We start from the raw sequence: 24,425 nt of genomic DNA, 5'->3' as shown, positions 1-24,425 counted from the left end.
GTAATGTAAAGGGTTTTTACAGCAGGAAAAATGGGTGAATCAAGCATTTTGATTTAGTCAAGCAACTGATATACAGAGGACCTGAGAAAAAAGGAAAAGTGACATTAAAAGTAGTATGAATAATTGTCAGATGTAATGAATTAATGAATTAATGAAAGGTATAGACTTTGAAGAAATGCATCAGAATCAATTAGCAAAATTTGCTAAAAAACTGTAGGCAAAAATTCATCTGTTAAATCTGTTAGCCACTGCAGGAAAACACAACCACATTGTACAGCTTCCCCGATAAGCTGTATCTTCCTCATCTCAAACTTGCATAACACTTCATATTAAAAAGCAATCTTCACACTAACTGGCTGTGCAGCGCAGCAAAATTTCATTCACATTGGCTTTTAAAATCCTGGCTTTGTTGGCCCTGGCTTATGGCCTAGTTCCATAGAAAGCTTTGTACCGGAGAAGATAAGCTCTGTGCATGCAGCGAGAACTGTTGCATGAAACAAAACATTAAGATGCAAAATTAATTGTAATTTGGCCCTTTTTAGAGTCATCCCCTCTTGCTGTTACCAGAGACTTCCCAATTTGAAATGTCTGCCAAGTGATCTGTCATTCAGAAAGCAGAGATAGTAGCATCAGCTATTTTTTACCCTGGCACACCTGTTTGCTTGCCAGTCAGTTGCTCAACTGAGGGGCACACCCAGAATTATGGTGTCCTAGAGACAAAACCAAACAGGAAAGGTGAAGAAAGTCCTCAGAGCAACTGGGGTATCTGCTTTTCGCCTGGTTTGGAGACATCTTGTTGAGAGTAATAGCTTACTCACACAGGTTCACAGTTGCTATTGTAAAATCACAGAGCGTTTAATTGAAACAAATGACTATAATAATGGAACATTATCCCTGCAGGCTCCCAGCCATGACAGCTTTAATTATTGCTGTGTTGAGGACTCGGAACGCTGATCCTTCAAAGGAATGGCAAACATGTTTGCAGTAGAAAAAGCAGGCTGCCTCTTCTCCTAAGCTTTTCCTTCCTCACACAATACACAAAGTATGATGGATAAAGAGACAGAGAAAAAGAGCTAGTTCTTTTGCAGTATCCGTACTGCTTTGACCCACAGAATGTCCATCCCCTAAGAAAAGGAAGCAAATCTGTCCTTAGAATTTGACTGTGAAACAATCAGTTAAATTACTTGGTTTTCATTGCAAATGAACAAGAATCACAAGACAGAATATTAGTTTTCTAGAACCACACATATCAGTTTCTATATTTGTTTTCCCTTGAATATCACATTCTCAACAACAAAGATTATGTATTTAACTCTCATTATTAAAAATCATTTCACAAATGGTTTTTATGAAACCCACTCTTAAAATATCCCTCCATAAACAACCCTTGAAAAACATAACATATAACAAGTCATAACTCAATTCTCATTGTTAAAAATAAGAATTGTTATTTTCTGTAGATAAACAAAGATAATATCCATAAAGGATTAATGCAAAGCAACTCCAGCTAATGAGACATTTACATTCCACCCTTTTTGCTCTCTTCACAAGACAACAAGTTGGGGGTTATTTAAATAATTTCTATCAAGGGGGATATTTCTGAAACTGTTCCACTCTTGTTTTGAAAGAGGGCAACAGCACAAAGCCCTGGTATAAATGTGTAACTGAGCACCACTCACCAAAATAGACTTTGCAAAAAAAAACTTGAAATGACTTGACAAATGACTTATGAATTGAATATCCCATACAGACAAGCAAAAGAACAGCTCCACGTGATTAAGAATCCAAATAATTAAGAATCCAAATCTGGAAGTCTGGTCTTTTTGTACTCTATCTTTGAATCCATTTTCACTCTTTGTTAGCTAGGATCGCCTTCAACTGAAACATGTAATATTATTGGCTGTTAAGTAGTGGATGCCATGTTCCATTTTTGGAAAGTGGTCAACCCCTTTCTTTTCCTTTAAATTAATAACCAGCTATCCAGATTTAATTGTTTATTCTCTGCAGCTAATCCCTGGCAGTCAGCTAATGCAATGTTCAAATCTCTTCGGCCATGCTGTTTTAAATTATTCATTAGTCTTAACAACAGTTGCCAAAGGTAATTTAAATTAACAGTCATGAATATTCATTAAATGTAATGAATACTGATTTGTTTTTAATGTTCATTCCTTAAATACTTTACTTCACTGCTTCCTATTTATACTAACCTATTAACCCTCACAAAAATATAGCAAGACTTTTTCCCTTTGAGATACAGGCAGTATGGCATATTCCTAGTCTTTTATTTTCAATAAAATGTAACATTTTTCTTGCCGTGTCTAAAATGCCACTGCTAAGCATACATCTCTGTGCAATACAAAAGCTCATTTGAAAAAAAAATAGCATTTCACCCGCGCTGCAGAGCTGATTTATACTGAAACACTACCAGCTTCTTTAATACCTATTTTGTTCAAGGGCAATGGTGCAATTAAAATACAGTAGCGCTTTTGGCTACACTTGATGGATATGTCAGCTTGCTTTTGACATTAAGATTCTTCATTTCCAGTAGATACTTCTTTGAAGGTTTTCAATAAAACTTCAGACTGGAAAGTACCCATTTTATGGTTTTATCTTGATTTTTTTTTACTTTTTGAATCACAGTCCTTTGGTGGGACTGGTTCAGCAAGAGGCTTTCTTAACAAATACCATTAAAGCTAGTTCTGCAGCAGAGGTAATATTTATCCTTAGTTTGCTAGAGGATCAATCAAGAAACTCAGATCACTGCCTCTTGTGAACTGAACAAGATGAGTCTCCCAAAACCTGATTGTATACAGCAAATGTTGCTTTATTTCAATTCCAGAAACTAAAAAAGTGTCTATTTAGGACAACAGCTTCTTTGAACAAGCTGCTGTACCTGTTGTTTAGGCAGACTCCATTTTGTTTGACAGTTTGGCTTTTGTGACAATTGAGCCCGCTGCTGTGGGAAAGTGTTACAGTGGTCATGGTGATTCAAACTGAAAGGCTTTAAAATTTCTTATTAACTAAGTTCTGAAATGTAATCTGTGGCGGAGAAACACTGAGAAACCACGTTCTGCATTTTTTTTTCTCTTCCTGCAGTCAAAATCAGCCCATTTGTGCAAACAGCTGTGGTTAGGAGAGCATACATTTTGCATGGTGATCTTCTGAAAGCTTCCATACATTCGATATGGTGGCATAGCCAGTTTTTGGCTTCTGTAGAAATAAGATGACCACACTCTAATACTTTGCACACAAAAGAAGTGTGCTTTGAGACAGAAGTCCAACACCACTAGGGACCGCATCCACTTAAATGCATCTCATCTCTCAAGGTACGAAAAAATGCAATGAAATAGAGAAGAGACATAATTGACAATCTTTAAACTCTAAGGAACAGAGCTGGATTTTTCGATTGTACTCATAAATCCTATAATATTTAACATAATAGACATGGATCTCCCAACAGGCCATACTTATAAATTCTATGGAATACAATGAATTATAATACTATGTTTTAGAACCTTGATATTGGTGAGTCTGTGATTAGATGCTGCCACAATATAAAAGTGAACCTCTTTATATGTTGGGATTTTAAATTTTCGAAACATTACCAGGAAAAAAATCTAGTCAGCTTGAGCTGACTGTGATCTTACAAATCCCTAAGTGTATAGCACATACCTGCTTCTTCTCTGAACCTTGTAATTTGGCCATCTCATTTTAAACAGAGCATTTTCAAATCCAATCCACATCATGGAAATGCAGATGACACTTTTGATTTCAATTTTTAAGTCTCAACACACCTATCTGCATTCCCAGGCTCCTCATTACTGGTATTGTCACTGCATCCACTCTTTCAAAGAACTGCATCATACACTGCTTGGAATTTTACAACAGATAGGATCTGAGGTTTGCATAATATGACATGTTCGCTACTGCTTAAAAAAGTACACCCAGAGAAGATACAATTGTTAGTTAGAGATTAAATGTGGATGTATTTTGCAATCAATTCGCTATCTCATACTATAAAAGTTCTTCCTACACCTTTTTTTGCAGTTAGTGAGTCATGTTAGCAATTAATTTATACCTGCTTTCTCAATACAGCCACTCTTCTAGTCTTTCTTCTTCAACATCATCAAACGGGCTCACTGCTGGGAAGTGCAACCCATAGTTAAGAGGAACTCAAGTAGATTTTTAAATAAAAACAGGCATTTGTTTTTTATTTCCTAGCTTTTTCATTTAGAAAAAAATAAAATAATAAATTGTTAATAATTTCTCTCTAATTTTAAAACAGCTACTTGTCACTGCTGTCAACAATAATACTTGGGATATTATTTCAATACATCTGTTAACTTCTAATTCCAGGAGACCAGATTAAGTAGTTTGTACCTGTAATGACTTAATGTGAGAAAATGAACTTTCATATGCAGGTTAGTTCTGTGGGAATGAGAAGGATGGAGAAAGAAGACCATGAGTGCTGATAACAGCAAGCAAATGAGGCTCGATGGGCTGAGTGACCTCCTCTCATTTGAAAGCTTTCTTACATTCTTACACCTCAGAAACTGAGGCAGAGAGAATAGAGGGCTAAAGGAGAGGTTTCTATCACTTCCATTATCCTCTTTTTATGTACATTTCTATATCTTTATATTTGAGCTCTACTTCTCATTCTGCTATTCCGTTATTTGGCATATTCTGTTATTTGGCATTCAAATGTTGTAAAAAAGGGAAAAAGAAAGATTTCTGAGTGCTACTCAGGGGAAGCAAATTAGCATTGATCTCTGACATTTGGCTCAGGAGACATTGCTGAGGTGCAACTCTGATATCTGCATTCCCAAAACCTCGGAACAGCTCACATTCAACTGGGACAGAAATTTGCTCAGAAGCCATTTATTGCAAGAGCAATTTGTTGCTGTGGAAACCAGCAACAATCAGAAATGGTGCAGAGAATGCTTAGTAGGAGACAGGATAATAGAAAAATGTACAGTTGACATAAAACCAGACAAGGGTTGAGTTAGTCCAAAATTTAATTTAAGTTCAGTTAAGTTATAATGGTAATCCAACTGGAGATGAAGAACAAAAAGATCCTTTGGCCCTCAAGGACCAGAGGTTGGCTATGCCTGATACAAGCCTTTACAAAACCCACACAACCTGATAGAAGGCAAGAATGTCACTTTGGAAAGGTCCTACAGCATCTGTGCAATTAACCTAAAGTGGACTTGCTCTATGTCAAAAACATTTTGGAAGGACCTGAATTTTAGAGAATACAGGGGCTGAACTGCTTGGCATGTACATGTAAAACAGCTCAGTAAGACAACACAGCCTGATACAGACAGGATTTTATTGAGTGATAATCTGAACAAGCCTTTGGCAAAATGTAGCATACAGCCTTCTATCATCGTAACACTGTCCCTAGAAACTATATATCTTGTCTGATGCAGTCAAGTTTATGTTGGGATCTTTTACAGACGTTAATATAGTTTAGAGCTCACACAATAGCAGAAATAAAATAAAGACTGTGAAGTTATATTAGAATGCATCTTATATATCAACCATGCTGCATTTTTTCTTCACTGTCCGAATGCTAGAGCTTTGCACAGCCAAATAGACCTGCAATGTGGATCAATAACAAGAACTACAGTATGCAGCCTGTTTTGTGCAAGAAAAAAATGGAATATGTTGCTGGAGGGGTACTGGCAGGATTGTTATCTGATCAAAATATGTTGATTTGATGAAGCATAGCTAGCTTTAGTGTGAACTTTAGAAATGACAATGTCCAAAACGTTTTAGCACACTATCTCTGGAATTATGCATTATCAAGCACAAGTAGTTAGTAGTATCAAGTCATCATTAATATATTTATTCAGACTTTCTCTGTACTGTACAAATTATGACATTTATAAAGAGGCAACAGTAAACATCTTGATGTTTTAGCCCATAGCTCTTTTTGAAATGCAGTGAAATATTAAAGGCTGGCTGAAACATTCTTACCTAGTGCAAAACATAAAAATATGATTTTTTCACCTGCTTGCATTTGTTATTCCACACCATCCACAGTACCCTATATGATTAAAAAAATAAATTAAACTCGTACCTTATCCTTTTATTAGCCTAATCTTAAAGCTAATTGACTTTTTTTTAATAAAGAAGATGAGTTCTACAAGAGAAATGAAAAGTCCTTTTGACATAATGAAATTGAAAATAACTTCCATTTCTTTAAAATATTTCTCAATATACAGCTACACAGTTTTATATCATATTGCAGCAGAAATAAGGCCCCCTTTTCCCTAGAGATAATAAAAGAATTGAATTTTTCCTTATCGGTCATCTATTTTTCCAGAGAAAGCTATTACTTGCTGCCTCTGGTTGCTAAGCAACAAGAAATATTAATAGCAGCTTTTATTAGCCAGGCTTTACCAGAGGAGTACTAAAATGAGAAAGTGGAAAACATGAATGTGTTACATAAATCTTTAGACCTTTCAGGGTTTGCGCAAGTCTCTGTTTGTGCAATGATTTATTGCGATGACGGTTCATTTATGAGAAAAGGGGGTGTGAAATAAGAAAATGGAACATTACCCTGAAGGACTATTTGAAAATAAATAATTGCAAAGGTGAAAAGAAAGCTGTTTAAAAACCAGAGTTCTCTTTCACAGAGTTTTTATTGGCCTATTACACACAGAAAAAATAAAAAAAAGAGTTGCATTTTTCCTCTCTTCCTTTCTCGCGTAGTAGCAATATAAATACATTCATTTATTATAAACTATCCCCAATAAAATGCTTTTTCCATCAGCAACAGAAGGATGAGGATATTAAAAAATGTGTTTTTTTTTCACCCAGTGCCCGTAATCCCTAACTCGATTTTATATCAAATGGATAAACCCAGCACAAAATACTGAATAAATCTTTGGCTTTCATCAGTGAAACATTTGTCTAAACCACACTGCCTGGTAGTTAATATGAGAGACTGTAATTCTACTAATGCAGTTCTGTTAGGAAAAAAGACTATTTCATATGGTAGCATGACCTTAATTTCTATACATACATGTCTATCACAATAAATGTAAAATAGAACTGGATGTAAAAGTTCACTGAAGAAATATTTCTATGTTTTGATAAGCCAAAATATGGAATGCCTGTAAATTTGCAATGTCTTGTGTTCTACTACCACATTTACTTTTCTTCCCTTGGTTTTCCATAGTTTATATCACAATTTACAATACTTTGTGCTTCACCATATAATAAAATAAAAATCACCTTTATTATGATTTCTATTTAATACACCTCACACTGTTTTTACAACAGAAAAATAAAAGGAAATTTATCTTTTCAGTCTTTAACAGAGAGAACAGCAGTGGAATTTATTCAAGTATTTAAAATCTTTAAAGGTTTTAACAAAATTAATATGAAGGACAACTTTAGGACCAAGAGAAACAAAGCCCTGAAAACACATAGAAATTTAAATGATGTGAATATCCATCTGCAAACAGCATTTAGTTTGTCTTTTGAGTGTCTAATGTTCTGTCCACACTGTTGAAGCAAATTCCTTGAAACCCATCAAGAAATGTCTTGAATAAATGAATGAATAAACTACTAATAACAAGTCTCGTTAGGTTATATACTTATAGTACATGCATGTGGCATGTATAAAATGACACCTACACAAAAAAGAAACAATACAGAAAACTGTAGGAACTGAGGCAACTTTGTGACTTTCTCTCCTTCGATTCTGCGAAGGCATGCCTCACATTTTTGTAAGTCAGAGAGGCCAAACCCCCACCCACAGGATCAACTCTGGCAGAATGTGCAAGTTTAGTCAGCAGATAAAAAATATAGAAATTCTAATTGGGACCTTGTCTCAAACATGGAAACTAGGCTCTACAAAAATACTTTCATGTGTCAGAGTAACTCTTACAACTTCTGAAAGATATAGGTGTGATGTACTGTAGATCTGCGTCTCAAGGATCTGAAAAATTCGGAGCTTATAATTTTCACTGTTCAGAAAGCTTCGTTCACTTGAATGGCCCTGTATCTGTCAAAGGTGTGTATGTCTGACTGCACAGTGTGCTTTCTGTATGAAAACCAGGCTTTTACTTAGAACCCATAGGAATAAGACGCTATGATGCTGCTTTTGTTGACAGAGAACAATTTATTTCACAATTAGGCACACCTGAAGTCCTAACTGCAATTATGTAAATGAGTTGAAATGATTCAGTATAATGCTCAGCCTTTTAGTTCATAGCTGTTAAACATACCTTATAATTCCTATTCACAACTATCTTTTAAAAATAATCAAAATTGGAAAAGCAGGGTAAAAAGTGTTGTGAAACAGTGAAACCGTGGCAAAAACGCAGAGGGACATGGCAAAGAATAGCACAAAAAGACAGTAAACTGGGGTAAATGAAAGTGCACCATTGGTACTGTACAAGTGTAGTAAAACAATATAAAAAAACATTAAAATAAATACACACAAGAGTAGATATTAACCATGGTAGGAATTCATAAAGGTGCTAACTTCAACAAACAGTCTGTTGCAAGTGAAAAGTTATATGGGATAAGGAGAAACAGACAAGGCTCTCTTTTCCCTTCACAGGGCAGAACAGATCTCTTAGCAGTGGCAGTTACATCATCGATATTTCAATTTATCTCTCCAGGGCTCTGAACTTATCTTTCTTTTGAAAAAGTGCATACACGAACATGTACTGTAGTACACGGCTGCAATATCGATGGTTTCATTTACGGTTGTGGCTGTTGTGGTTGTTGTTCATTCTTTTTTATTTTATCAAGTAATTATTATGTTCTCGTTTAATTTTCAGAGTTCATTTTCTAATTACGTTCTAACTTATGTAAAGCACTTCAATCTGGAATACACATTAGATCTAATTAAATTTAGATAATTTGGGCAAAAATAAATTCCTATCTCTATCTGATGGGTGAACATATTTAAGTATGAATATTTATAACACAAAGTCATATTTAAATCAGATGAAAGTATATAACGATGAATAATTTACACAGTGATCTATTATTTATTTTGGTCAAATCTATGATTAGAAGATTGCTATTTGCTTGCCAGGGTTGTGTGCATGCTCTCTATTAGGCATTTTCATGTCATATCAAGTAATCATTTATATGGTAAGAGTAGTATATGGCTTCAGATGGAAAACATAATAGAGAAGAAACTTGTTTCCAAGCTCTTAAATGCAATACATTTCTTGGTATACAGGAAGAGATGAAAAATTACGCTGGTGAACTAAGGGTACAGGCAGATGCAAGAGAAGAAAGCAAACACTGGAATTGTTCAGCATTTTAAATGTCTCACTTATATTGACAGTGCAATGAAGGTCAAAGACAAAAATGAAGGACCTGTGGCTAGTTGCAGAAAACACCTTACGTTCAATCTTCCTTAGTGTTTCCACTTCAGTTTAAGGGTGGTGCACAAAATCAGATGAGCATAACCAAACGATCATTTTACAGTATTTGCTATGGTGTCTTTTGCAACAGTTTTTCACAGAGCTCTGTACAGAATTGTACAGGAGCAGACAATATTGTATACAATGTGGGCAGAAGAGAGAAAAACATAACCCCCCAGTGAGAGAAAATAAACCACTGGGGATAAATAATTCTTCCTCCCTCTTCAGGCCAAGGGTTTGTGGTACATTAATTATATATATACAGTTATCTGATAAACTGAAATCTCAGTAGCATCAAGGGTTTAAATCCTACTGTCCTGAGTCTGTCATCAAGGTTAGTTGAAAGGGAAAGTCCCTATTTTACCCTGGAGGCGCTCTGCCAGTTGTGTTTAGGGAGATCTGGTCACAGTCAGTTAGTGAAATGACCCAAACCCAAACCAGTAACATCTGGGTTACAACCTGCAAGATCAATGAGAACCTTTGCTCTCTGAGTTCCTTGGTAAACCAAGAAGGCTACATCTGCAGTTATTTTTTCAGTATTTTTCATGGCCTTCCAGCATTCCAGGCCAAAACCAAAGGATATTCAAGGTCTTAATTATGGAGCCATAATTTATTTATTATTGAATTATGGATCTGTTACGACCCCAAGCGTCTAGAGGTAAAGGGGTGTAACATTTAGGATAATTCTTCTGGAAGCAGGTGGCTTCTGGTAAGGTACTAGGAAGCGTGATAACAAAGGTGGGTGCAAAAGTGATTTTGTAACAAACAAAATGGAGCTGGCTAGGAAAGTGAGGGAAAGCTAACCTGACTACAAAAGAAAACCCGAAACACACAGTCTTCGGCGTCTTCAACGCCCTAGCTAACCTCCACTGACTACCAAAAACCATACAAGACAAACGGCACTCACCCGTACTAAACTAGTTTTACTAATACAAAATCAACTAAGTGTGTAGAATGTACCCAACAACCTAAACTAACCTTATACACAAAAGTTCACACAAAAACACAAGTGAACTAGGAATACAAATAACAGAAAATGAGAGTAATCAACAGGAACAGGGTACAAAGGAACAAAAAGGTTGAACATGTAACACGTTAGGGCAAGGTAATGGCAAAACAAGGATAAACACAAACAAACAAAAGTACAAAGAAACAAACAGAAACCAACAAAACAACAAAGCCGAAGCTATACGAAATACATACACACAAAAATAACCAAAGCGAAATGAAGCAAAGCAAAACCAAGCAGGACTGAAGTCAAACGAAAGGCCTCTCCTTCCTGAAAACCTCAATGTTATATACTGAATAAGATGCAGTCTGATTGGCTGACAGGCTGATTGATGATGATGTCATACGGAACAGTGGTGTAATAGTGGACCAATGGGGGAGGGAGAACAATCAAAGGTCAGCAGTGTGGAACATAACAAAAAACACACACAGACCACACACTGGGACGTGACAGGATCCAATCAAGCCTTGGGCTAATTAAAGCTTTTTCTCACTTCTTAAATTGATGAGTTTAAAAAAGATAAGATGGACTCAATTTTGAATCTGTACACTGCAGTATACAAATCTGGAAATAAATAGCTACTGTATATGTTTAAAGATAATTTGCACGGGAGAGTGCTGTTCCATCTAAAATGGAATTGAATACAGTCATTAGGGCTCTGGAGTCCAGACTGTAAGGTCTTGGGTTAATCCTATGTGTGATGCTACTGTGCTATCCTTGAGCACGGTACTTCGCTCAAATTGCTCCAAAATGCCCTGCTGTATAAATGGGTCTCCTTCTCATCACTGTAAATGACAGTGACTGTATTTAACTGACTGACCCTAAATAAAATACAGAATAAAGTATACTGTAATTAATCCACTAATTCTGTAAATGGCTAAAACCTGGATAAAAGCCTTGCAGTTCATGTCTATTATTTGCCTGACAGGTCTATAAATGGGTGTTTTCACTCAGTCTCAGTTTCTCTCCTTGTTATGCTTATTTTCAACATTCAGGTATATTCTTTGAGAAAATAATGAAAGCATAAATATACAGTCACTAATAAGGTATAGAAAAAACAAAGCAACTGTAATACACCCTGCCTAAACCATTAACAAAGACGTGTGTCTAGTCCGATCACATCTATGTGACATGCACTACCTGAATATGGATATTAAACATCTAATGCCTTTGGAACCTCAGGGAGCTGTCATAGCATTTACAAGTTTAGCGGGAAGAACAGGAGGCTGGCAAATAATATCACTCAAAGCTGTGTACATTAAAAACAGCTTGCAGTTGGGCACCAAGTTTATCCCAACAGCATAAAAAAGCACAAAACAATGAGTGTGACAGGGACAAATGGATTTGAAATGGTCTTGAATTAGGAAAATTCCAGCAATTATAGCTTTCAATCTAAATAGTTGTCATGTCTGAAAAAGAGGCAATCTGAAACATTAAACAATTTCTGAAGAAAGGTTGGATTTATTTATATTTTATGTTCCTAATTTTAAGCACCTACAGTACCTGGACTGCTGCTTGATTTGTTTTTGTTCAAATCACAAAGAAGGTAAAATGGTGGTGCATAAATAATGTTTTATTCAAAATTCTCAGGAAGAAATGCACATGTGTGTAATTATATGCTTTAAGATATACAGCCACTTACTAAAAAGAAAAAAAAGGGATTAGATCAATTCACTGCCACACTTCAGGGAAAAGTGCATTCTCCAGCTTTTCCAAATTCAGGTCGTTACCCTCCCCTTTGTTTCCACTTTAGTTAAAACAGAGTTCTCAACAGCACCATCCTCTGTCTCTGATCACACAAAACTGAACCATTGCATTAGCTGGCTGTATGCAAGTCTGTCATAATTGATCCAGTTCTGCACACTGAGCTGGTCGTTGAGGTTAAAATGGAAAGCATCCCGTTGCACATCTGAAAACACCTTGTACTGAGCCATAGGAATTGAGAACTTTGAGATCTTTTAGAGATTCAGTTTCTCCCTGTATATGTTTATTTTTTTTCCTACCCCAAATCCTGTACTATTCTTACATAAACTCAATACACCCCCAGAAACTGATCTAAGTAACTTGGCTGCATGATTAATGATCAAATTAAGGTATAAGACATTTTATTCCTGAATTTTTCTACTTAATATTGTTTGAAAGTTTTAATTATTTTTTTATTGTTTTGAAAAAAAAAAATATACCAAACCAATGAGAATTACATCCCCTTTAATCACAGAATTAATCTAGTCAAAAATGTATGTAATCACAGGCTTTGACTACCAATGTCAGCTGTGTCACAGCCAGTACCTGAACCGTGAAAACATGTCTGTTGCATAAATACTGGAGGGATGCATACAGTATAGAAGCCACTTGGGGGTTATTATTATCATTGAAATACATATTGACAAAGCAGTAATTAATATATATATATAATAAACGTACTTATTCTTTTCTCATCTATCAAGAGACCGTCAACATTCTTCATCAAGAATTTTACATTTGAACATTTTCTTTACTCTTCAGCCTTCTCTGACTCTTTTTTTCCAAACTCTAGTGATGAATCTGCCTGATAAAAACAGATCTTATTGCTGCAGTGTACTGGCATAATACCTAATTTCCCAGCCTGTCAAGTGAAGAATGCCTGATGCTGGGCAGATGACGTCTAATGGATTTTTTCCAATTGAAAATTTCATGTACTCTTTTTTTACAGTGTATGGAGAAGAAAAAAACAAGTACTCAAGATTAAACTGATGCTCTGACCTAAAGATTTCCGTGGAGCAAAAGTCCAAAACAGTCCAAAACAAATTTAGCATTACAGTATTATGGAGAAAGCCTAATAAGGATTTAAGTATCAAATAAAAATAAGCTACAGATTGAAATATCAAAAATAATGAAAAATAGTCCTGAATTACACACAAACTAGTTTACAGGTAAATGTATTTTTCAACCAATTAAAAAAACAAATTTTGATTAATCAAAGATGCACTGTTTTGATTATTAAAGGTTATTCAACAACAGCTTGAGATTTCAGTGATACTATCTGAAAAAAACTCCTGTCTGAAAATATCGTAGAACTTCCACAAAATATTGTAGCAGTTTTCATATTAAATTCAGGTCCTAACTTACTGTATGTTTTGAAGGGATTGAAAAGCAGGTGTACACTGCCATTTAGGTGATAGCAGGTCTTCTAGGTTAATTAAAACAAATAAGATTCAGACTGTTTTGGTAGTTTCTTACTACCCAGAGATCTTTTTTCATATTACGGTAGTCGTTTTAAAATATCTTTTACTGTGCTAATATATCCACTATGATTAAACAACTCCTGAATTTGTCTAATTTAATTTAAATGTTATTAAAAGAGGTGATACTCACAGTTACAAATTTACTACAAAATTCAGCTTCCTGTTTAGCATATATTTTATCCCTTCAACTCATGTCAGAGTGGTTGTCACAAGGCAAACCAGTAAGCAATCTCCCATTGATGCAAAATGAAATCAAAGGTTAGTTCTCTCTTGAGTTGGAGCTGTTACTGATTTTAGGGATAAAATCCTGAAACCATTGCTCCCCATGAAACAAGAAGGAGATAATCTTGCAGTATTGATATTGCCCCTTTCTTCAAAAGACTCAAAGCGTTTTAAACAACATTCCTCTGATGTGAATCCCTGTCCAAACACAATCTATGCATAAGAGGTTAATAAGCTACAGAGGAAGGTTTTTTAGCTGTATTAATCTTTTCTACCAAGTACAAATGTTGCACACAGCTACATGCAAAGACAGGGACATCATACTTTCTGTTGCAAGTCCTTTGTTCCTAAGCTATGGAAGTGACTTACTGCAGCAGGATGAGCTGAGCAATTAAAGTACTGATACAATCAAAGTCCTGCCAAAGGCATGAATTGTATGAGAAGAGGATCTCAGGAAATTGTGTCCCTGGTTTCCTTTTGCTGCCTGGGTTCATTCAGACACATCAGTCACTACAGACATAACACTGTGCCTAGACAGGGGGGTAAACCAAACTGACTTACAGAAGGCATTTGGCTGGAGAGCAGATGTCCATCTTGCCCAAGCATGTTGGACATCATGATGGCTGGCAGTTCTGGGTAGGAGTAGGGATTCAGCAGGCCATTGGGTGGCAGTGAGTGGCATAGGGAGTGGTAGCCAGACTCTGGGTCCATGAGGTGGAGCAGGGAGGGGTCAGGGAGATTTGGAGGAGTGATGGGGGGGATCTCGTAGTCCTCATCACCTCCACCACCACCCTGACTGGAGTAGTTCTGAAGAGCAAAGAAACAAAAAATGACTTTCTAGCAATTCAACCAACATACAGGATTATACCTTATAAACGCTGCAGTTCCTCTTTGGGACAAGCAGATTGGACTGTTTTGTAAGAAGCATAGTAAACAGTAAATGTGTCTCATCAAGACTGAAATCACAAGGTTCCTAGTCAACCCAAAAAATCGTAAAGCAGAATAATGCAACTACTGTATACAGTGGTTAATGAAAAACAGTTTCGCCACAAGTAATATCACAGTGTAAATATTGTGGGTTCAGTTATTTTTAGAGAATGAAAAACTGAGGGAAATATGATTCTGTAAAATACCCATTTTAGAGGGTCCTGAAAACACAGAAAATCCCAGGAATTCAACATAAATATTTGTGAATTTCCCGTTTGCACAGAACTACGTATCATTTTCACTTCAGGGTACTGGGAAGTCAGGCTTGTGCTGTAAAGAAAGCAGGCCATTAACATACCTGACCAAAAACACAGTTCTGTTTGTAATGAAGATTAAAATCTATCCCTTCCCACATGCATACATGATTTACTGTACTTTGCGCAGTTTCTCATTCTCACATAGCTTACATATATGATTCAGCACCATGTACAGTTTACCAGTTACAACTCAGAGAAATTCAGGGGAAAATCCCTGTATGACAATAAAACATAACAAAAAACTTAAAAGCATAGAAAAGGGAAACAATAAGGGCAACAGTAAGCATTAACAACCCTATAATTCCTAAGACAAAGTAACTTGATTTCTTTTTTGTTTTAAAAATCACCACTTCCAAGCATTTCTCTATTATCATCTACAACTACCTCAACATAGAGGTGTGCTGAGAAATATGATTCTGTACTCTCAAAATGCATACTGGGGGTATTCAATGGGGAATGAAAAGCAATTTTGTCAGAAGCAATCTGACTTGACTCCGTTCATAATGACTGAGTCGAATTAATCATCACAAATAATATTCTGGTGTCAGCCATTCAAGAGGTTTTTAATAGAATTTTTATGATTCATGTCTTGCGGTATATATCAAACAGTCAGTTCTGCAACATTTCAGAAATCAATTCAATATCATCTTCGTGTAGGCTGTCATCTTCTTCACCAGAACAGCCATTTATCTTGCAAACAAATACTTTTAGCACATAAACAGCAAAAAACGTTTTTCAGAGTTTTCCATTTTCTCTTTCATTTTACAAAAGCAAAAAAACAGGGCTTCAAAACAGAAGGATTTTTTTTCATGATCTAAAAAGCACACAGTTAACATACTGACCTTTTATTTATTTTACAGTACACACAACTTTCCACTGTGTTTTACAGTATGTTAAGATGTAATGATGCTAGCTCCTCAAAACATGCTATTACAATTAGGTGAATGATCAAGGAGGCAAAGAGCAAAGCTTTTGATCATGGGATATCCAACAAATAAGGTAACAATTAATATTAAGATTACATGTTTAACATTTTATAAATAATATACGTATACAATTAAAAAGGGCCTTTGCCTTTGGTTTGAACAGGAGCAGTTCAAAAAACATTTAATAATTATCCAAAAATTGACTTGTGTATAAACAATTATAGCAAGTAAAAACCACTTTAGAAATGGTTTTTAATATCCTTGCATGCTAACAGAAATGGAGAACTCAATTGCTTTGATTGGATGTACTTTGCCTGTGCTTTGTCATGTTGTAGAGATTAATTTTCTAGATTGTCCTTTTGAAGACAGATGTTTTTGTAAACCTTCAAGGATACTGTTATTGTTTCGTCTAATGGACGAGAAAACGAACATTTCCTGAGATTCAATTTACCTCATAATTGTTGGAAGGAAACTAAATTGTCTGTTGTAAACATTTGGAGCATTGTGTGAAGTGACTCCCTGTCAGTGGACTTTGGGAACTCAACATCTCTTTCTTTTTTCACAATACAATTGTATTATTAGACCCATTATTTTTCTGGCATGGGGTTCTGACTTTGCCAGGATTTGGTAATGTGAAAAGCATGTGGTTAGCCATGATTTGCCACAATAAAAAAGACATTTGTCAAGATTATGTCTTCTATATGGAGAGAAAAAGTGAGCAACAGCTTCCCTTTTCCTGGGCTCTTCGTTTTCAAAAACAAAATCCCACAAGATCATTTTGCACTCTCTATCAATGCCACATTCCAGGCACCTAAACGGAGGCAGATTCAGACCAAAAATGTTATGGAATGGTGCATACCCTGTGACTTTATCGCACAAAGAGAAGTACTGAAATCAGAGGAGGACATTTCGACAAGAAGATATGGGTGGACCGGTGCTTTGAGGGAGACACCTCTGTGTTTGTTTGAGCAATAGTATTGCATAAATGATGTACTTAATCAGTAATCAGTTAACAAATAAAAAAAGCAATGTTAGACACCAAAAAAGAAAATACCATCGTTGGGGATGAGAGATTTTAAAGTGCAGCCTTTTAAGTAGTTTCTTTTAAGTAGTTTCCAAACAAATCAAATTGTCAGGACTTCAAACTAAAACAGGTTTTAAACTGAATTTACAGCTTTTGCTTCTGAGCAGTCAGAACGTAACAGCTTTGTTGATGAGAGAGATGCAGTACACGTGTGAAGGGGGCTGCATTTATGATGAGTTTATGGAAATGTGATTCCTGAAATAAATGCATGGAGAATAAAAGGATTCATGCTGTAGTTGAAGGTGTCAGTTTGACACAGTTCTAATCAACTTTGTTATTTCATATAACGGTGAGTCCTTGTAGCATCTTCTTTTCACACATTCACAACCAATCAGAGGAGCTATTTAAGTAATTGATCCTTATTTAACTATGCAAATTGTCTGCTACTGCAATGCACTATGAACCACATCACCATGTAAGAATTAAATAAGAAAAAAATAAAAACAGATTGCTTATTCCACTTTTAATTACCTATAAAAGACTCTTCATATATTATGAAGAGTACTGGATTTGTCAAATGTTAAGACTGCACTGCTTGCAGGATGCCCTTGAAGATAAGATGCAAATCTCAAGGATGTTTCGAGTTGAATATTTTCTAAATAAATAATTCATATGCTTGAGTTTTATGCAGGATACAATTGCCTATGTACCAAAAAGGGGATCAAAATGAAATGTCAAGAACTGAATTTCTTTATTTTTTTATAGATTTAAAATCAAAAGGCCCAGGACCTTTTTTAATCATTCATTCTTAGAGTACTACAATGACACAAGGAACGAGTAAAAAAACAAGCCCCTGCAATCATTTCAGATTCCCAAGAAACAAGCCTTGCTTTCCCCTAGCTCTTGCTTTTGAATTTTTAAGTACTATACTACAGTCCTTTTTTAAAAATGCCTTTATTTTTAAATAAATCAATACAATAATATTAATCAATAAAGGCCATGATAAAATTGAATGGCTTTTTTTAGCTTTTCCATGTTTATGCAAGGTGTTTTTAGTGTTTCCTACAGTGTGTATCTTGCTTTACCGTACATCTACATGGTCTGTCTTGATGGTCTTGTGCTTTCCTATATATTTTACCTGATTATATCATATGATATATATATATAATTAAATCAGAATTATACTCTGCTTTTACCATATACCATGGTAAACCTTTAGAAATTATTCCATAAAAGTTATTTAGCTTTTTGGACTGCTGAAATCTTCCAAACACCTTCTGTCACAATTATGTACAGGACAAGACAATTTGTATGAGGGAGCAGTATGGACATTAAGAAGTGTCTCCTTGCATTGATGTTAGAGTAAATGCCCAGATAATAATCTGATGGCTTGCATGGAATTCGCTTTCCGCTCCATGATTGCATAAATTGACTTACTAAAATTGTCTTGTGTATTTGGGGAATTTCTGCACGTGTGGTTTTTAGTGTATGGTCAGCGTTTCTTTTTAACCAATTTTGTAAATATAAGATTAAAAAACTGATCTTCTTGCACATTGCCTACTCCACTTCTAAGCAGCATTAAATTGCATGATAAATCTAAAAGAAAATTGCCCTGTATGATTTAAATAAATCCAACTCCAACTCCAGTAAATTGTAAATATTGTGCAGTGATTGACAACTGGATGTCAGTCTACTTTCACTGTCCACTCTTGACATACTCTAGCTGAGTGGGTTAAGAATGACACTCAACGGCAGGAAAATACAAGTCCACATTAAGAATTATTCCTGAGTGACACCGTCCCTTTTGAACCCAGCTCCAACAAATGCCTTTTTGACACAAGCCCCAGTATTACGGTTATCCAGACATGAGCAGGGAGTGCAGCTTGAATGAGAAAACATGAGACAGAATGGCACTGGGATGACTAATGCTCACCTTTTCTTTCAGTCACAAACTCTTCTACCACATTTGTTTTAAGCCACTTAATAGATTTTCACTTGAAGAATATCACTTTCCATTTGAACATATGATCAAATACTGTGCTGTACAACAACAGAAAAAGGCATTCACTATTTTGGGGAGTACTAGGTGTGGGAAAAATCTGTCAAAATATAGACCTATCTGACATGATAAAATTCAGATTTTGTAACTCCTTATTTTAATTTTCTGATAGAGTCAGTAAGATTTAATGTGGTGATTAAATGGATTAATGAACTGGACATATCTGAGAATGGTGTAGATTTTCCTTTTGTCTGCAAAAACGACCTATCTCTCATAATTAAGACAAAGGGATCGTTCTCAAAAAACTATTTAACTCAATTATCTATGTTGGTCAGTTTGAAAATAACGTATATCAACTGATAATTTTAAAAACTGTAAAAAAATTAAAAACAAATGTAACATTTCTTCTATTGTAGATAAACTAATAAAAAAGATAGAAATCAGTCCTTACACCCATGTGGCTATGTGATCCACCAATGACAATCATGCTAGTAAATACCAGCCCATTTAAATAGCTTCCTGTCATACAATAAATAAAAGTGTCCCATAAACTGGTAACAGCTACAGCTGCTGCTTGTTAAAGGATACTTTTGTAAATTTTTAAATCTGGTTTTACATGTGCACTAAAAAAAATCAAATGGAGGCTTGCACACTTCGAACGATTCACTATTCTTTCATTTACCTAAAGTGCAGATTAAATTTCCTTATGCTAATTTCTAGGTTGTGAAATATATCCACAACCTAGAAAACATCAGCACATTGCACATTCCAGTACTTATAACATTACAGTAAAGCCAATTAAAAACCAGAATAATATATTTTGGAATTTTATAGACTCCCACCTTTACTTTCAGATAGAGTTTATCTCGGTCTCTTTCCAAAAACAGGGTTAGTTATTTTATTCTTGAAGCCTGTGACAGACCGGTTCCCCAGCATCACCCACTCAATGGCATTTCTCTTAAATGTCAGATTCAAATTGATCTGATTTGAGTTTTTAAAAAAGACCCTCTCTGCCTGCATGCTGGGCGGAGGTCACTTCACTCCAGACGGATGACTCTCTCACAGAAGAGAAGAAGAGATTGTATCTGATACTAAAAAGTGATTGTCACACCTACTGTGGTATGTAAAACTGACACTGAAGAAGTACATTACATTTTTTTAAAACATCATCTACTACATGGTAGATGGATTTACTACATGGTTATGTAAAAAATTGATGAAAATATCTATGTGTGGAGTTATTACACAAGATGAAGGTCATCCAGCTATGTGAGCATTTAATGACAAAAATGCAATTACCAAAAACATAATAGAAAATATGAAAAAGAATACCGAGCATAAAGATATTTAAATTTACATCATAGCTGTTTACTAATGAAATCAAATTACCATACTGTAGCTAAGGTTAAACAAAGCAAGGACAAAAGTAGGAAGATGCACGTTTTCTGGACCTTCTGTAAATTCCAGGGCACACAAGCAAAAAAATAAATTTTCCTTGTGCTTTTCCATGCCTTGTACTGCATATTGCTACATTAGCAAAGGTGTTTACTGTACATATGTAATTTGTGCAAATCCCACACAAAGCATGTGCAATGCTTTTACAGTTTTCATTAGATGTGTAGTCAAAGTCCTGCTGAGGGTCATGACAAGTCTCCCATGCAAGCCGGAAGCACGGGGCACAAGGTGGGAGTGAGTACATGATAGATATATAGGACATTTATATTACTTTTGCATGACTCAGTTTATGCTTTGACCCACTTCACCATGCTTTACCATAATTTTACCATGATTTTACTGTGCCTTATTATACTTAATTGATTTAACCATGTTTTACTACAGCAAATGTTTATTCATTTATTTAAGCACAACATCTAGAAAAGCTGTTCAGAATCTAGTAACCTTTTATGTGTGGGCTTCTCTCCCTGCCTCTTATCTAGCAAAAGGCAGGAGAAAGAATAAAGCCCAGAACGTAAACTGAAAACTCTCCAAAAAGGCCCTAAACTACTGAACTGTCAAAGAGCTGCTAAACACCTCCAGATTTCCACTCTGTATTCTACAGTTCAGTACTGAAATAAACACATTGCAAATGGTAAAAAATACACACTTTGTAAAGGGTGACAAATTTGTTTTGTGCCCAATATGCACATACTGTATCTCTCTCCCAGAGGGCTGTGGCAGATTATAATTTATGCTTACACCCAAACTGGAGGAACAGTATGTTAACTGTAATTTCCTCATTTCAGGTTTCAAAGCGGTATGTACGTATCTTGCCAGGCTAAAAGTGCTTCATCCATTCTCATCTGTCTGATGTTTTTTAAAGACAAAATAACATCTCATGAATTATCCCAAAGATCAGGCTGCCAACCCTGCAGGTCCAGTGTTGACTTTGGAGGAGGGGTGTGGGAAGGTTTATTAACACACCAGGCTTAATTCAACACCTGTGAACCTTCACCTTACCAACACCTGTAATTCCCTCCCCCAAATATAAGAAGAAATACATTAAAATGAACAAAACCATTTCCCCCACACAATCCCTTTCAGCCATCTCCAGTCACTCCCTATCATACTGATCCTCCACTGGAACCATGCTATGTATCCGAGTTGTCAATAGCTCTATGGAAATAATATCAAGACAGGACCCTATGATGCCAGGAGAATGAATGTAGATGCTCTCAATGCACTTCAATCCAGCATGAACAATATTTAAGCTGTAGTCAAACCAGTCAGCCAAATTTGTTTCTACAACTGTGAGAAGCCCATATTATCATCTAACAAGAGTGACAGGTGAAAACAAAAATAGGGAATATGTATATTTAAAATTATAGATTGAATAAGACACCTTTAGAAAATTAAATCAGTGTGGATGTAGACATTTTCTTAGCCAACCAGTTAATTATTGGAATAGCATGGTACAGTATCTCAGACAGATAAACACTTTTTTCCTTCAGAAAGACAACGGCCAGATTCTGCTGTTTCAATCGTTGGCTGAAAGAGAGTGCCAAATGATCCTGACAAAAGAGGAAGAGGCAGATGCCCATTATCCTTGATAATGAAAAGCCACTTTAAACCCAACAACGCAAGTCAGCTGCGTCACTTCCTGTTGGTTTGTGCCTGGAACACAATGTTCTTCCTCAGTATGAGGTAAGTCTTGCACCGTCCCCATTGGGCTACGAACAGTAACACACAGTGGAATGAGGAAGAAGTAAAACCACAACACACACTATGGGAAACCAAAGTAAATGTAAAAGTACTGCATAAACCACGAGAAAGCTTAGAGCTTACTGAGAACATTCACCATGATACTATTTCTTAAAGGCCGGCTCTGGCTCGTACTAGCAAAAACTGCAATCCAGGAATGGATTAAAACCATGACTTCCATAGCATAGATGAAGCAAAGATTCTCTTTTACCTATGAAAAAATGTTGGGATCCTTCTGAGTAAAAGATGCCACATAACTCCAAATTGTTATCATTAGCTTACAGTAACACAACACCAGTGGCAAATAGAAATCCAACAGAACACAATAGGTTGTGCTTTAGCAATGATTCCAAAACTAAATGTCAATTCATTCTGAAGGACTAACACTGAATTTTAATGTAATTATACATTTATTTCTATATCATACAATTAAGATGTGAGCAGTGAAATTACCATTCTCAAAGGCTGATTTCTCCTATGACTAACTTTCAGAGCTAGTTTTGTTTACCCTTCAATCTGTCCTCTCTCTCCTACCCTTCATTTTCAGTGCAGCCTGACCAGTCCTTCAGTCCCTCTGCTCACCCTCATTAAGGGTCTGTGCAGTATTTTAGAGTTTCATTTCTTACCATTCCATGTCTGAAATAAGACCACAAAAGGCTCTCTGGAGCAGCACTGACAGTGGTGTCGAGTTACTGCCATTGTACACTTTGTGCCCCAACTTCATCTGCGCAACAAAGAGAATGCATTATTTATCCCCCTCTAACTCTGATGCCATTTGCATTTGGGAAATCTAAAACTCATGTATGCCTATGGCTCCTCTGCATTCTTGTCCAAGGTACATGTATGTGTAAGTTACAAGTCTTCAAAGTTGGTCCATGCTGCTGGTACACCATTAAAGATTATTACATTATAATCACTGCTGTGTTGTTTTCATTTGAGAGCTTGACTGGGTTTATCAATCAACTTCTTAACTTTCCATCTCAACTTGCAGTACATTAGGAACCTAAACCACATTACAATTGTGTTCACATCTAATTGTAAATGGGCTCTTAACTGAAATTGTAATAAACTTTAGAAAGATCATGAAAAAGTGTGCCAAGTATAAGTATTTCTATTTCTTCATTTTGTCCTACAGTCTGAATTGGTAACAAATTGCCCCAAGTATGAAATTCACTTGAAACCCTGCCCTGGAAAGTGACGTTTTAGAGCAATCAAACTTTATTTGTATGTCATGAGAAGATGGGAGAAAAGTGGATAGTGGAGCACCTGCCAAAATCTCTTTTAAACATGGTGAGGAGCAGGTAAATAATTGTTTATAATTGCCTACACCTTGGAGGGGATGCAAGTGTGTTGCAGGGCATAATAATAATTCCTTACATTTATACAGCACTTCTCTGGACACTCCACTCAAAGCGCTATAGAGGTAATGGGGATTCCACTCCACCAATGTGTAGCATCCACTTGGATGATGCGACAGCAGCCATAGTGCGCCAGAACGCTCACTACACATCAGATCTCAGTGGGGAGGAGAACAGAGTGATGTCGCCAATTTATAGATAGACAGGCAGCATAAACTGGAATTGAGCTTAGGACTGCAGAGATCTAGGGTAGCAGCAATGAACACATTACCGCTGTACTGAGGCACAAACTTTACCATAGTGCATAAATAAAACATTATGATGGTCTGTAAAGGACGATCTTTGCAGTAGTCATACTATGCTTTTAGCACACACTTTACTTTTTCAGTTTCTCAAAATTTACAGACTCTCTCTGTAATTCATTATACAACCACCTGGATTTCACTGTACTTCAATATACTTTCATCTGCATTCACCGCATTATAAACCAGTAAGCTTTTACGAGGGAGTGAATGATGAATCGCTAATGAGTAAATCATTACTTCAGGATCCCAGAGTGTGAGCTTTATTTATTCTCTTTGGCTTTGAAAATGTAAATGTTCTCATATCATTATCTAACATACATGACCACAGAGGACTAGTGTTTTTTATTTCAAGATTACAATTTTAAGACATTCAACAACATGTACTGACCTTTCTTCAAGCCAGCTCAATAGCAGATTTATGCAGTATCTTAGGACAAGGTCATCATGCGCCTAGTGTCCCTGAAAACCTGAAGCTAGACCTTGTACTTCCTGCCACCCTTTTTGCTCATCTTCATCTC

The 24,425-nt window shown here is 36.0% G+C and overlaps 1 protein-coding gene across 5 annotated transcripts in view; it reads right to left on the bottom strand.

Moving 5' to 3' along the window:
* Positions 1-24,425, bottom strand: part of tox2 (TOX high mobility group box family member 2) — a 148,030-nt gene that overhangs the window by 32,611 nt on the left and 90,994 nt on the right. For all 5 annotated transcript variants that reach the window (XM_088608239.1, XM_088608242.1, XM_088608240.1 and 2 more), the window contains one exon: positions 14,415-14,660. In XM_088608239.1, coding sequence (XP_088464365.1) covers positions 14,415-14,660 — 246 coding nt within the window. The remainder of the gene's footprint in view (positions 1-14,414; positions 14,661-24,425) is intronic.

This window comes from Lepisosteus platostomus, chromosome 15 (genome assembly GCF_059453375.1).
Source record: "Lepisosteus platostomus isolate fLepPlt1 chromosome 15, fLepPlt1.hap1, whole genome shotgun sequence".
In the NCBI taxonomy this organism is placed as follows: domain Eukaryota; kingdom Metazoa; phylum Chordata; class Actinopteri; order Semionotiformes; family Lepisosteidae; genus Lepisosteus; species Lepisosteus platostomus.
This window is presented reverse-complemented; position numbering and strand designations above follow the sequence as displayed.